The sequence below is a fragment of the Acipenser ruthenus genome, chromosome 29 (assembly GCF_902713425.1).
Source record: "Acipenser ruthenus chromosome 29, fAciRut3.2 maternal haplotype, whole genome shotgun sequence".
Taxonomy (NCBI): domain Eukaryota; kingdom Metazoa; phylum Chordata; class Actinopteri; order Acipenseriformes; family Acipenseridae; genus Acipenser; species Acipenser ruthenus.
This window is the reverse complement of record NC_081217.1, coordinates 6394230-6410046: the sequence shown is the minus strand read 5'-3', so window position 1 is coordinate 6410046 and position 15817 is coordinate 6394230. Positions and strand designations below refer to the sequence as shown.

At 36.2% G+C, this 15817-nt stretch overlaps 2 protein-coding genes across 3 annotated transcripts; both read right to left on the bottom strand.

Moving 5' to 3' along the window:
- Nucleotides 1-1322: 1322 nt before the first annotated feature.
- LOC117964516 (small ribosomal subunit protein eS21) lies at nt 1323-3847 on the bottom strand. Of its 2 annotated transcripts, XM_059003796.1 has the most exons (6): nt 3750-3847; nt 3104-3184; nt 2457-2520; nt 2238-2309; nt 1815-1870; nt 1323-1378 (listed from the first exon to the last, which is right to left on the bottom strand). In XM_059003796.1, exons 2-6 carry the CDS (start codon nt 3151-3153, stop codon nt 1372-1374), a joined length of 249 nt encoding a protein of 82 aa, XP_058859779.1. In that variant the 5' UTR covers nt 3154-3184; nt 3750-3847; the 3' UTR covers nt 1323-1371. The 2 variants fall into 2 exon arrangements, with proteins under 2 accessions (XP_058859779.1, XP_058859780.1); XM_059003797.1 differs by lacking the exon at nt 1323-1378 and having other exon boundaries at nt 1811-1870.
- Nucleotides 3848-5591: 1744 nt separating this feature from the next.
- LOC117426807 (CDK5 and ABL1 enzyme substrate 2-like) lies at nt 5592-15532 on the bottom strand. Its single transcript, XM_034044849.3, has 9 exons — nt 14923-15532; nt 13141-13233; nt 12274-12351; nt 10452-10560; nt 9997-10150; nt 9489-9589; nt 8005-8111; nt 7648-7852; nt 5592-7475 (listed from the first exon to the last, which is right to left on the bottom strand). Exons 1-9 carry the CDS (start codon nt 15456-15458, stop codon nt 7335-7337), a joined length of 1524 nt encoding a protein of 507 aa, XP_033900740.3. The 5' UTR covers nt 15459-15532; the 3' UTR covers nt 5592-7334.
- Between the last annotated feature and the right edge of the window lie 285 nt (nt 15533-15817).

Here is a 15817-nt window from a genome sequence, read left to right as displayed (position 1 = left end):
TATATATATATATATATATATATATATATATGGTTGTTAAACTTGCTTTCTGTTGAGTGCACAAAATTATGTACATTTTTTTTTTTAAGTAATTATATTTAGTATAAATTAAAACCATATAAACACAATTAATCCTCCCAATTGTTTTTGCAAATTCTGCCTTATTTGCAACATTTAACAAGGTGTCTCCAGACAAAAGTCTTTATGAAACAAATGGTGTGTAATAACTATATCCTATACACATTAAAGCAATCAATGTCCTTTAAGGAAGGTATAGCTAGAAAAATAGCTATGAGCTTGTTTCTTCATCACAGATAATATTATTTAATTAAGAAACGACCATGGTTTAATTGCTAATTATAGTTTTATTAAAAAGCATGTGGCATGGAAAGAAATAAGCTAAACAATAATTTAGCTAGCTTACTTCAGGAAAGCCCTGGATTGAGCACAGTACAATCACCTTAAATCTAAGTTTTTCAGCATTGAAGAATGCAGTGCTTTGCCATTGATGCTGTCTTATTTGCTTTCTTGTTCTCTACGTGTTTACGACCGGCAATATGATCTTTTAATGGTATTGACTCATACATGACCAATGGAATGACAGCAAAACTAACAGTATCCCACCATCCTCATACAGATGAGATTTTTTTTTTTTAGCTCGTGTCTTACTAAAACATTACATTTTTTTTCTTCGTTGGTTCAGCTGCCATGTTGAGTTTCAGCAAAGTCCCATGATTAATAAACTGAACATGCAAAAAAAAATGCCCACGGTATGTCTTCAATTACTATACACTCAAATATATATTTGCCTGAATTAATATTTTGATTAAAAACGCTTGAGATGATATTTCTGAAATTGTTTTTTTTTTTTTTTTTTAAAGGGAAATAAAACAAAAACTGTCAAAGTATAAGTATTGTGATTTATATTAATGTTTTTACCAGAGTATTTATAATTCTAAATATTGCTGAAAGATTGTGCTTCACAGATTAGTATTCAATTATCTGAAGAGTTCAAAAATGCAAAAGTTCATGAGCAGCAGACGCCTGCTTCGCCCACCCTGTAGTAGATTTGATGGCGTCCAAGCGAGCTCTGCATGAATGCGATGTGCATTTTTACAAAGGGAAATCAGAGAATTAGCTGCAAGACAGACGCAAACATGCTTATGTTAATGCATTACAACAATGCTCTCAAAATGATAGGTTTACCTTGACATGGAGTCTCGATGAGTTTGATATTTATGAGAACATGGGAAAGTTAGTAAACGCTGCTTACGACATTCCTGGCTTTAGTCAAAACAAAAATAAATGACAAATCACATACATCTGTTTTTATTTTTTATTTTACAAAGAACAAATTTTGCATCCTCTGTTTCAGTTCCTGAAAAGTGAAAAGGGAGATGTTTAAGGAGATGTTCAGCCATGATTTGACAATGAAACTAATACCCACTACGTCACCCTTCTAATGTAAAGCTTCATTTAAATATTTTACAATTCCAAAAGTGAAAGCTCACATTGAGGTAAAACATTGTGAACTTGTATTTTTACAAATATTAAAGTGTTTGCTGTAACCAGTGATACCTTTATTAAAAGTTAGCTGGCATGAAAACAAAAGCCGATTGAGGTTTTGTATATTATCCCTGTAATGGGAGAAACTGGATGTACAGATTGTTTTTTTAGTAATAAAACTAAACATTTACCCCTCCTGTGCATAAAACAAACAAAAAACATTGGTAGTGCAAGTTGCAACAAACCAAGCTATATTTTAGTATGGGCTTATGCCTTGATCAGGTATGTGTTCACATAAATGTACTCACTTTGAGACTATGCTGTCCTCCCTCGCCAGCCTCAAGATAGAGTCATCAGATTCACCCTGAAATAAAAGCATTCACTTATTTTAAACGCTGCAGACAACATTTAAATTCACAGAATTTGCTCAAAGAAGCTTGCAACAGTTGGTCGACCACAAGAAACAATATCGGTAAGCCCCCTATAGACTACCTAGTGTAGTCCAAGATTAGCTAATTGGGTCAACGCATTTACATTGAACACCAATTTTTAATTCTTACAAACATACTGGAGCTGTTTAAGGCAACAGCCATTCATGAGACAACAGGAGACAAGTGGTCTGAGTGAATACCTGAGGGAAATCATTCTGCACATGGACACATGTGTTTTAGAATTAGGCTAGATTTTATTACTGAACACTCTACAGTGCATTAAAACAAAGCCATTCTTACCATTCTACGAATAGCTCCACAGATGGCATAGGTCTTGAACTGCCCATTGAACCTGCCTGTTACCTTGTCAACCTAGAATAAAAACAAAACAATTGAAACCTTTATTCAATAACATAACCTACATAATCTCAATGTTCACTTGTTACCAAAAGTGAACAAAAAATAAAAAATAAATAAATAAAGGTGATAAAAAAGACCAACTTGCAAGCACAAACTTACCTCAGCAATGTTGATCTGGATAGAGGCATGGTCCTTGGCCCCAATGATTCTGTTACTAGCAGAGCTGAAAAAAATATGTCAATTACAAGCATATAGTTAATTAACCATGGAATTATCTTCAAATGTAATTTGACATGTTTTGGTATTAACACAACACAGTACAAGAAAGTAACTGTGTGGTTATCAGGGTGAAATGTAGTGCATTATATTAAAACCATGTACTGTACACACATGTAGTGTGTGTGTCAGGTACAACTGAACCCCTTTATCCCAACAGTGTAGAAAAGGCTGGTTTAAACCCATAGAGTTGATACTGGTGTAAAGTGTTCAGGAACAAACAGCCTCTCACAAGGAAACCCCACCTTGTGATAAACATTTAAATCAAGGGCCAGTATTGACTTGAGTAAAGGGTTTATTTAAATCTTCAGGTTAGAAAACTTTCTGGCTATAACCTACATCAATGCAATCTTAATTATAGGAAATGGGCATAGACATATACAGCAAAATACAAAACGTGTGGACAAATATAGTTTGAATGAACTACTACTCAATTTAATACCCTTCGAACACGTTCTTTCACAAATGGTATAGTTTATACATACTGAATTTCCTCAGGAGGACCACATCCACAGTTCAAAGTGACTTACCATTTACGTGGTACGTACAAGTCCACAAATTCGCCAGCATCGTTCTGCATGTTTGTTTGTTTTCAGATGTCACACGGTGACCTATGAAACAGAAAAACATTGTATTCTTAGACAAACGGCAACTACACACACCAAAGCCACATTTGTTCTACGCAGATAAAAAAAAAATAAAAAAAAACATGATTTGCATATAACTTGCGTTGTGAAGCGTTCGTTGTACTGTGGTACATCCACCCATACGACACTGTCTTTGCAATTACAATAGGCCAAGGTACTACCAGAACTTCACAAGCCTGTAGTGTCATGGACGCTTTCCCTAAATACATACGGTTAGGTCTACTCTTCGTTTCTATACCCGAAATGCAGAAAGGTCATTTTAATCCATTGGCCACGCGTTACGGTTAACTTCATAAAACACATAACTGCAAATGCATACACAGTCACCACACATGTGGCCGGTTCCACTCGGTCCGACTGCAGTATTTCATTTAATTTTATTAAAATCCATGTTATTATAAAAAACAAAAAATATATCAATATAGAACAATTGCTTATTAATCTTCATAATTTGGAAGGAATTATTTACTATTTGTGGGTGAAATGCGCAATTCTTTTACTTTTTCACCAAGCAGCTCTGTTCTCTTACCTCCTTACACAGTAATGGCTGACACGGGAAAGGAAGAACACAGGCACAGGAAGCTGTCATAAAATGGAGGTTCACAAAAACCGCTTCCGGCTCGATTCTAAACGAGTGACATTTTTTTACGGTGTTACACAAACAGCAAAAGTTAAATAAAAACATCTTTGGAAGTATAGTAGTCATTACATTTTCTAAACGTGCCTTTAAACATAGGTATGGAGCAGGGATTAATACGTAGTGCCAGCTATAGTTATAATTGATGCTATGAAATCAACCTAATGTCCAAAATTATATTTACATTGATTATTTACAGCAGGTACAAACCAGTTCTGCAGTTCCTACTCCCATCCCCATCTTATTATCTACATATACTTTTAAAGCGGTACTTTATGACTTCTTCATTTTCAGAATATTCAATTTCTTACAGTACTGAATGTGTTTTAATATCCTAATATGTGTGCTCAATCATTCTCTGTCGTTTCTGCTTTCATGCTATTACAGCAAAAATTAAAATGTGTCACCCATTGAAACATCTGTGACACTGATTCCACGCCGTGTATCTGTAATGTAGGCCTACAACCGGAGAAGTCTTGTCATTAGTATTTAGGAGGACAAGTCACCATTTAAATTAGCAGCTTGTATAAAAACTACCTCTAATCTTCATGTATTGCACTGAAACAACGACAAAGCCAGTTACAAGGCTAGGGCTTGTATTCCAGCAGTTAGGTGTTAGATTAAGATTATAACCTGTTGGTTTAGAGTTTTAACACCAATTATTGAGCTAGCAACAGTAACTGTATTGTAGGGTATTGACAATATATTTCCATGCTGTAGTGTCACAAATTGAAATACAAACAGCCTGACAGGAAACACAGAACCAGTTGAGTGATACATAATGAGAAAATATATTTGAAAAGCTATTTTCATCAGATAAAATAGATCATTAAAAACAAGTTTCCATTCCCAACAGCAGTTACTTCACAAACTGAATAATACAGTACGCGACATGGTCACACCGACACAGAATTAACAGTTAAGCCCCGAGGTAATATAAATTCAGACTATATATTACAGAACATAGAAAAAGTATTGTTTACTGTAACATCCAAACGAAGGACAGTAACCCCCCCGTCTTATTCCATCTTTAACAGCAAATACATTTTACAGTTTCATCAGATGCAGTATTGAGCAGCATTGAGAGGTTATGATTGAATACAGATAGCTGACACAGTTCAGCCACAGATTCCGATTTAAGACTATCACAGTGTTAAAGCAGGACTCTTAAGAATTCATTGATACAATTCTTCACGAGCAGCAATATTGAATAGACAAATCTGCTTGGAAAGATGCCAGACAGCCCCCCTCACATATAACTGAATTCTGAAGTACTGTGAGATTGTAGCGAATAAGTCTTGGTCAAAATAGTCAGTGTTGACACAAAGATCATATGAGTGACAGCAGATCAAGTTCCCCCACACAGTAGGGCTTGCGAATGGATGCTGCAATTTATCCATTTTGATTAAAACAACTGGCATCTTTACTGGAAAGTTATTAACTTTTTACAAATACTTTAACTGGTATTATGATTCAGGCACTTGTACTTCACTATATATAGCAGTGAACCTTGAATAAAATACACACCTGGTACTCCTACCAGTATATCCTGGGACAGCCTTGTTCAGTGAAAGATACTCATCTTTTCTTAACCTTTTAAAATAAATGGTTAAAAGCAACTGTCTCCTGCCAAGAGCATTCTTTTTAAAATATCTATATACAAAACCAAAATACCAAGCCTAGACAGATGTCTTTAACAGTGATTACTTAATTAACTTAAACTCCACAATCCGCTTATAAAAAAATAAGATGTTTATTTTTCTTTCTTCCTTCCTGAGAACATAAAATATGACTGCTGGCTTTGAACAATGCTGAACAAGTTTTCTCTGCACATAAGCAGTGATGTCATAGCAGTTTCCCACCACAGGCTGGCATTTGCAATGTTAATATTACAGGCTTTATAAAAAATAAAACATTATATTATTCATTATTTTTGGGCTAGGATACTTCAGTTTTCAGACAAAGTGCAAATATCAAAATTAACTTTGACACTTGTATTGGACTGTAATATATGACAGAAAATATTTTTCACCACTAGTGGTGAACAGATCAAGTTGTCTACAAAGCTCAAAATGTAGTAGGATAATGCTATTGCAGTTATTACTTAACATTATAACAGTTTTATTTTATTCCCCACCCAGGTGTGAAAACAGACAAAAGCAATATATTATATATATATTTCTCTCAATTTCAGTACATACAACCATTGCAAAAGTACCACCAAATTATGCAAACCACAAACAAATGACTACGAAAAACATACAAATCACAGTAAAGATAAAACATTTAAAAGAACAAGCTAGATTAAGTTACTGTAATTGCTTTTCTAGTGGATACTGACGTTTACTAGCATTAACTGGACACATTTTATATACTGACACAGTATAGAAGTATTTGTATTACTTGCTATAATGTACATTGTGCTTTAAAAAGAAATCATAACAATATCAATTGGATTCAAGTAAAAAGGGGGTGGGGGGGGGGGAGCTTTAAAAATCCCTAATATCGAGTTGCCATATACTGCAAAACACACAGCTTAACAATAAAACAGACTGACAAGTACAACATTATTGAAGTTTTAACATCATAGCACTGTAAAATGTGCTTAAATGTAACATCTCTAACATAGAGTGCTGGACTGGGTGTGCAACAAAATGCCATGTCCATAGAACCAGATTTGGAAGAGCAAGCTTTTTACAAATAGCACCCCATTCAATCTTTGCAGTTAATGTCTTTCATTGCAGCTATTTGTTTGTGCTAACAGTTCACTGAAAGAAAGAGTGTCAAAAGAACTTGCATATGTTTTTTTTATATATATATAAATTATAAAATATAAAAAAATAGGAACATAAATAATGGCACTAAATCAGAAACAAATAAACATCTAACTAAACCAGAAATTATAGTAAAATAAAATTCTGGTAAAATTAGTTAAAACCCCATATTAGATAAAACCCCTAACCCTACAGGCTAAGTGTTTGATTACTCTTTATTAATCACTTATTGAAATGCATATAGAATACTTCAGCAAACACATATTTGGGAACATTTTCTAATTTATGATTAACAAATATTAGTAGTCATAAAATGTTCCATTTACTGGAAGTAATGAACTAACTTCAGTTAAAATGAAGTTCAACATATTGTTTGTACATAAAACATGAGAACTGACAGGACATAAAAATACAAGGAACGATTACACACAAGTCAGCAACTCAGCTGGGCCATTCCTTATGCTTCAAGAAATGTTGGGTTTTTGCTACATAACACCTGCATCTTGCATTTCATATCTTTAATTTGGAAAACTAAATGCTAAATTTGGACAGCAAAATGGACGGAATAATGGTCATGTTAAAAGGTGCATATTATTGGTATCATGCTTTTTGGCAAGTTTGGGAAAGATTTTTAAAACTCTGGTAGTTTATTTTTTACAGTGCAGCATCTCAGGGGTGCCCTGTATCAGAAGCACGACTGGGACTAAGGTTTCTGGATGAGACGCCTATAGTGAGGCATTACTTTGCTCTCAGGAAGATAGAGGGCCATCTCCAAAGCAACAAGGACGGTAAACTCAAACAGTATCAATTCTCTTCGGTTTATACGGAATCGCTCTTCTAGTTTCTGTGTTGAGGAAAAAAAAAAAAAAACATTTTTTCAAAGAATTAGATAACAAATTCATTTTTTACGTGGTTACATTTTGGTTATTTTCATATAGTTTTGGATTAAACTTGTATTATCACAATAATGATATGTAAAATCGACAGTCCATACTCTTTGAAACGGTAGAACTTACATCAAGGAGTTGCTGGACTTCCAGCTTCTTGAGGTCACTGCTGATTTTGGCTGCCAGCAGCACACAGGCCCCACTGCACAGCTTCCGGTTCTGTTTGTTGAGACGGCCCTGTAGCACCAGCTTCTCAAAGTAGACATATGCCATGGCCACCGTCACCGGCTGCAGGCTGCACTCCTCTGCCACTCTCAGCATCTCCCGCTTCAAGCTGCAAGAAAAAAAACAAAAAAACACTTTCAAATATTTACCTGTTCAAAAAGTGGGAACTTTTAAAAAGGTTTAAAATGTTTTAAGTAAAAATGCATTAGCTTCTTAAAACGAAAGTATAGACAGAAACACACCAAAAGAGCAGTTACGTACCTTCTTATCTTGCTCAGTGTAAGTTTTATGTAAGGAAACTTTTCCCTAAACATTTCGTTCATGTCTTTTTTAAGATCAGATGGCTTCACATATTCTATTACGGTTGTCTGAGGGTAAGAAAAAAAACAACAACATTTTATCAAGTTTTGATTTCTATACGCAAATATCTAACATTAGCCTTGTTAAAATAGGATATATTTGGTGTTGACTTAAGGCCTCCTCATTTCATATTCCCTAAAACATTTTGAATTTGAATTGTAAAATGTTTATAAAACCACAAGACAACAAACATGACGTCATCACATTCCACTAGCATGTTGAGACCATTTAAAAGCAGATACCAAGAACAGATATCACGCAGGAATGTAATAAATACACAGTCAGGTTCAGTCAAAATATTTGTTTTATAACATTATACTCAAGCCTTATCATTGTATAAACAAAAATACACCCTTATATTTAGCACTCTACTATATATGGAACCGATATTATGATGCAATTATTTTATTATTATTATCATTATTTTTTAAATACACAATAAAAAGTTTATAAAGAAAACTATGCACTAATACTAAAGGACAGGAAAAGGTTATACTGTTATTCAGTTTAACCGTAACAGGATAGATACTACGGTCAGTGGCACAGGGGGTATGCTACTACATTGTCATAAACACGCTTCCACTACAAAAGGAGTATAACATTACAGGGAGTTCATTTACCTGTTATTTAAGGGCTAGCATCTAGATCTAAACATCAAAGTCGTCTCCTAATCCAAACCATGTCATGTCTGTCTCACTGTGATACTAAAGCCTTTGTTAAGCACTGTGCAAAACACAAGATCCTTTGTAACCTACTGAAACAACCCATCACCCAGGAACCTTGCAGATGTAGGACAAGTCCTACGTTTATATTTAGAAGCTGGTATTATAAGCGCTTTATAAAAGCAGCCTGTTTACTCTGCAGTCACCTTTCAAAGACAAAGCTGTCACAGCTAAGCTATTTGAATCTGAGCACCTCCAGTTTTATAGTGACAGGAACACTAGTCCGTGCCCCAGACTTGTCTTTGCCAAGTTCTCCTGGGGGCTATTCATGTTTTTTAGTGGCATAAAAAACACATTAATTACGAAGCAAGTTTCGAATGCAATACTACTTCCCCCATGTGTACTAACATTGTCCTTAGTGTATCAATATATGTGCTATTTCAAATAAAATCTCTCTCAACCTGGGGCTACTTAAATGTGTGGTACAAACACATTTGGTCAACTTTAAAATTAATACATGGTACATGATATTAATAGAGAATACACATTAAACACAAAAGCACAATACATTGTATTATTATTATTAGGAAAATTACACTAGGGGCAAATGGTGTACTATCAGCCTTTTTAAATACGATTAATTTTTCTCCCCCATCTGACAGAATTTCTATTGTTAGGATGCAGTACATTCTTATATCCTAATAAAATCAATAGAGCCGTTACCATGTAGGACGCGAAGATGAGGACCCTCTTGTGTTTCCCACAGGGCCACTGAGGATCGCTGAGGAGATTTGGATCATATTCTGCCACATCTCCAGTGTCACCTGGACAGCCAAGCATCAAAAAGTAAGTCAGTAAAATGCATTTCAGGAACAACAGTACATCTTCTTGGAAACTACACTGTACCCCATTCTCAATGATTCTCAGGGAAATTGGGAAAATACGTTCAAAGAATGTATTTGCTACATAGTCATGCGATGTTATTTTCCATTACAGTAACCAACTATCAGCCATCAGGATCTGCTGGCCGCTTATCAGTGTATGTCTGAATATAGCCAGCAACACACACACACACACACACACACACACACACATTACTTACAATACAATAAACAAAACAAACAACAGTTTTACACACTTCAGCATAACAATGCATTACAAATATAAAATACTATTTTAAAAGTGGTTTCCTGTCCAAGAATCCTAATCCCAATTAAAATAAAAGACGTACCTAGTTCTGAGGCTGTAGAAGTACTGGTGAACCTTGCTGGAGTGAAACTTCTATTAACATTGGCACGTGGTGTTGGAACGACAATTTCAGGTGGTGGATTCTTCTGCTTAACCAATGCATTGGTTGGGTACAGGAATCTAGCATATGAAACGGTCTGCAAGCCAAGTAGCAAAATTATAAACAAGCAAAATTAACAAATCAACCTGCAAACCACACTGCACTGCATTTACTGGACATCCAAGAAACAAAAACAAATAGCTCCCTACAGCATATTTTAGTGTATAACTTTCAATGTGTCAGTTCTGTTTAGTCTGACTTTAAAAGTCATCCTGTAACACGTGTTTTGTAACATTTAGTTACACAACTATGCAAACCTCATAACCATGCTTTCTGGTACAGCAAATATATGTGCGGAACCATGAAAATAACAAAATCAATAATAGCAGGCTTCTTACCTTTCCGTCGGCTCCAAGCTCGACTCCCTCCAGTCTTGGGACCATCTCTGTGGTGGAGGCTGTGCCACCTGAAGAGTGCCTCTGCCTCTGCCCGTCCAGCTTGGGGTCACTGTACAGACAAAGAGGGTGTTGAGAACCAACAAGTATACAAGCCAGGTGTGTCGACTGACCGGTACATTACACAAACAAGTACATTAAAAACAAATAAATAAAGAAGTTAAATCAATGAATACAATTTGATCAACACACATTAAAGGTGATTACGTGGTGAAATATACCCACCTACTTTCAATCCATCCATCCAACCAAGCTATAAAACGAAAAGTGTATTTTCATTCAATGTAATCACAGCACTAAGATTTTCGTCCCTTGCACAGTGGGAGTGAGATTTGCACCAAGTCTCTTCTTGCTGCAGTCGCGCAGTACCACTTTTTATAATTAATTTTACAACAAAGCCCTGACTTCTGGGTAATGAATCTCTAAAATCAATAGTTGTTTAGAGCACAAAATCCTCTACCTACATGCAAAAGCACACTACAAAGCGCATTTCTCCCTGGTGCCCTATGCAAAGTATTTCAGAGCATCATTACATACAAAGGTCTACTTTGTTGATATTACTGTCATTATTAATATTCAATCTGGAGATTTAAGGCTTTGTGTTAATACTCAACAATAAAACTAATTAAGATTACATGTATAGACATAAACACATTTAAAACAGATTTAAAAAAAGAGAAATGATTTAAACCAACCTGAATCACACAAACCAGAAGATCCCAGATTACAACGTTGAGTCTTTAATTTCTACAGAGCCTGGGAAATCTCTTCTTATATCTACATGAACAACTTGTATAACCCACAACCAATTCCTTCCCCTGCTTTCACAACTGCATTGCAGATCTAATTCACAGGGTACCAATGCCAGGGTCAGAGCACTATGCTTCTCTCTGTGCCTCTAAATCCCACCAAACAGCAGTGGAAATATTCCACTTGAGAAACAAAAACAAAAAATGCCACCAGCAAACTGATGCTTTGTTTTGTTAAACCCTTTATTTGTATCTTTATAAACAAAACCAGCCCTTGTAATTAAGAAAAATGGAACGGAAGTAGAGCCAGAAGAATGAACTGACAAACATGTATTGAAGGGTGCTCTACAGACCACTGCATACTGAATAACATTACACCGTTTCTAATCTTATTCACTAACCTAAAGAGATTGGAGGTGAAACATAAGAGTTTGTTAACCAGACTTGAACCACTACAACCAGGGAAAGAAGTGTGGTCCAATAGTTAGAGCAAACATCTTCTAAAATTCTGACAACACACAAAATAGTGCTGTTCCATGAACTGTGAGCTGTATATTGATATATACTGTAAACACATCAGATGCACCAAGGACCGCTTCTTTTTAAAGCACGGCCACAAACGAGTTATGGGATGATTATTTAGAGAGGGAAATTAACCAAATGAAAAGCTATTTTTAACTCTGCAACAAGAGAGCAATAAATACGCTTCTCATTTCTTTCCCTGGCTCACGCAAAGTGAACACACCCTTCCTAAAGTAAACAGAAAACTCCCATAGGACATCACTATCTAGACAGTGCAGAGTTTGAACATGGGAGTCTACATTTAGGGATGGATTTAAAACAAACTAAAAATGAAAACTCCACTGTGGTTCAAATCAATTCCCAGTGTGCATACAGATGTGTGCTGACAGAGTCTAACAGGTCAGACAGAATGTCCTATCTGTTAAAGGAGGACTGCTGTATTCTAGAAAACAGAACAGGCACTTTATTGTTGTATACATACAACACACTCTTACCTGATGTGAAAACTTGCTCCATAAGGCAGTATTGAAAATGCAGCACACAAAGACCTTTTGGCACAGATAAGAACTATCCTGGCAACAGAAAACAGAGGAAATATTAGTGATGAATGCCCTCTAATCTGCTTGCCTTGAGCCTGTTAAAGTTGATTCCTCTGGGAGAAAATGTATGAGATAGTATTTTTTTTGCATTAAGCCAAACATAACAACAGTGTTAATAACATACAGAGTTGGGTACTTTAGGTAATAGCCATGTACAATTGTACTGTTGCTATTTCAATCACGTCTTACTTTCACAACAGCAAATTATATTTTTATCAGCTGGCACCCTGAAGTTTTAAAAAGATGCAGCATTTAATACACATACAAAGATATTGAATTCAGTACCACTCACATCAGCAACATGTTATACACTTAACTTCTGCTGATGTTCAATTCCATGGCTTTTAGGTAAAGTGCATTTATATACAAGTACCTTCCATTAAATATTAAACTATTCTGTTGCTGGGCTCCAGAATCTCCTTGTAATTCTGTCTCCAGTTTCAGGTCACATTTTGCAGTCACTTAATCATAGACTTTTCTGTGTTTCCGCATCAAAGCTACACGCACCGTGACGGATTATACTTTTAGCTGACTCCTGACAACCAGAAGTCAGGAATTGAATTATGTCAAAAAAAGACACAAATACTCTTGCATTCCTTTTCAAATATCATTTCCTGATGAAGTATCTGTAATAAAAGTTCAAGACGGCTGATAATGTTCATTTTAGTATTTCACCTTTCCAAAATATTACTTTATCTACCACAGAACTAAAATATGTTGACAATATTGCAAACAGCACAGTGATTGTATCACTCTGCATACCTGCTGTTTTTGGTGTCATATTGTCTCATATTCTTGATAAAGTGAACTTTCTTCACACCTCTGGGATGTAGGGGACCTGACCAATTCCTAGATCTATGCAGAAAGGGGGAAAAAATGAAATAGATGTAACAATTACACAAATACAAGTCAATTGGATAAGAAGTGCTCAAGGTATAGACAACATGTGATATGAATACAGAAGAGCCTGTACAGTCTCCTCCTCTATGCCACTGGGGATAAAATTATTTGTTTATTTAGCAGACGCCTTCATCCAAGGCGATTTACAGAGACTAGGGTGTGTGAACTATGCATCAGCTGCAGAGTCACTTACAATTACGTCTCACCCGAAAGACGGAGCACAACGAGGTTAAGTGACTTGCTCAGGGTCACACAATGAGTCAGTGGCTGAGGTGGGATTTGAACCGGGGACCTCCTGGTTACAAGCCCTTTTCTTTAACCACTGGACAACACAGCCTCCCACTGGGGATAAAAATACTAGTGAAAAAAAAAAGCAATTGTCTGTTTTGGAATCTATTCTCCCAGAATGAAATGCTCTTTCAACAGCATACATCTCAATCTCAACAGGCTAAGAAAATAAAGAAAGAAAGAAATAAAGAAAGATAAAACCTTACGGCATGGGAGTGACCTTTTCTCAATCATTTTGCATTGGATACACAACAGGGTGGTACAGTACTTTCATTATGATTTACCAATAATGGTTTTGTTTAAACAAAAACAAAAAAAATGCATAGGGTTGCCAGTTTCAATCTCTTTGAAATTCCTAACAGCCTGGCATCTTCTGGCCATTTTTAAATCAGATTAAAGTAGACTACAGTAGACCATTTAGGTTAATCCAACATTATCCAGATTTGCTTCAAATGTAAAATCTGGCAAACAAATTCAAGTTTGTTTTCTCCCAAACTGTAAGCTGTGTTCCCATGTGTACTGTACTGTGAAAATTCTGTATTTGTCTTAGGAAACACAGACGAATAAATAATGATCATTTTACTGGACCAAGACTGGTAGACATGTTTACTTGGACACAATACATATATTTAATAAAATAATGTGTACAACTAAAAATCATATAACGTAGTAAACAGGCAAGATTTACACTGGAATAAGAATGAAACGCGTTTTGTTAGTATTCCTTCATTTGTTATACTTTGGCATGTCTAGTAAAAATAAATTCATTTAAGATGGAGGGGACAAACACCATTTAGCAGGTAGTATTAAAACCTGGTACCAAATACAAGAGGAATCCTCTCCAGAAAGCTGCTAACACCCAGGCTTTTTTTTCTGTTTGTATTTGAAGATTTTAATTTTGATGATGGGTTGATGCTCTTTTCTTTTTGATATACTGTATGTTCTTTACCAAAAGTTTACAGTACATTGCCCAGGGTAGCCCAGTGTATTTGGAACCAGTAAAACACTGCTGCCTTGTTGTTCATGGTATTCTTGCCAATTCTTATAAGTGAAAGTGTCATATGGGCACCAGGTAGCCTTCAATGAACTCTCCAAACCTAAAGCTCATCACTAAGACCTCTCAGAATGGCACAACTAAACACACAGCAATACACAGTACGTATGCACGATTCAGACTGATTGCTCTTGTCAAGATGTCAAACTAAGTAATGAATTGTCATTGTGACGAAGTAGTTTTAACTTTTCTAATACTAGTACGTTACAGTAAATAGGGTTATGACGACTGTATAACTGAACTACTGTAAAGGATCAGTCGAGAATAAAACGAAACGACACGGCTCCTGTAAGTACACCTACCTGTGCTTCTGTGTGTCTAAATTCAAAGTGTTGCAGTTTTGTACTGAGAGTAGAGTGGGAGGCTTGGTACAGCAGTTCCCTAGGAGAGGAGTTTGTGGCAGACCGCTCGGTGACAGTAGAAGAAATGTTCCTTGCTGTGTTAAAGGGCCGACCCCGCTTCCTTCTAAAAACACCTCACTGCCAAAAACACTGTTAACTTCGGAGTTACTGGGAAGGACCAGGATCGGGGGTCCGTTGACAACACCGCTCCTCGGCGCTTGAGTAGCAGAAGCGCCGCTCAAGGCGGCTGGCAAGACGGTTCCATAGCTGGTCGCTGAAGCCCGGACTTCTTTATCCTGGATCTCGGCCTCTCTGTTTTTGTGGTTATAGTTACCATTGCTCAGGTGATAAATGGGCCGTCCATCAAGAGAAATATTGTTTAGGAAAGACAGGGCGGCCTGCCTTCGCCGGGAGTCTCTACTTTTCCTCTGACGATCTTTAAGAGGTTTACTGCTATTATTCAAAGCACTGTGCGAACTGCAAGCAGCAGTCGCCATTCTCTAAATGAAAAAAAAAAACAAAAAAACGGTGAACTCCGGATACATTCTACCCGACTTGAGACAGCAGCCCGCCCCCTGCTTTTTATTGGACTAGGCAGGAGATATGCAAAACAGGTAGAGGGTGGGGAGGTGTCGGTTGATAACACCGTGTAACACTTTTTTTTTTTTTTTGGTTCCTGGGTAGTAAGTGTTATTTCCTAATTGCTTATGCCTCAAAAGTATAGAAACTGGCTATTATTCCCACACACTCTGTGCTTTTGTGACCAGGACAGTGATATTTTGAAATTTACCTATTTTCCAGAACATTCCAGATAGATTCAGTGCTGAGTAAACTTGGAGTAACTTCTAGAACTTTC

Coding starts and splice junctions, on each gene's coding strand:
- LOC117964516 (XM_059003796.1), bottom strand. CDS start 3,153: ATGCAGAACGATGCTGGCGAATTTGTGGACTTGTACGTACCACGTAAA. Junction 2,521..3,103: donor TTGTACGTACCACGTAAATG/GTAAGTCACTTT, acceptor TATTTTTTTCAG/CTCTGCTAGTAACAGAATCA. Junction 2,310..2,456: donor TCCAGATCAACATTGCTGAG/GTAAGTTTGTGC, acceptor TTTTTATTCTAG/GTTGACAAGGTAACAGGCAG.
- LOC117426807 (XM_034044849.3), bottom strand. CDS start 15,458: ATGGCGACTGCTGCTTGCAGTTCGCACAGTGCTTTGAATAATAGCAGT. Junction 10,561..12,273: donor GGAGCAAGTTTTCACATCAG/GTAAGAGTGTGT, acceptor TTGTCTGTACAG/TGACCCCAAGCTGGACGGGC. Junction 7,853..8,004: donor ACACTGAGCAAGATAAGAAG/GTACGTAACTGC, acceptor TTTTTCTTGCAG/CTTGAAGCGGGAGATGCTGA.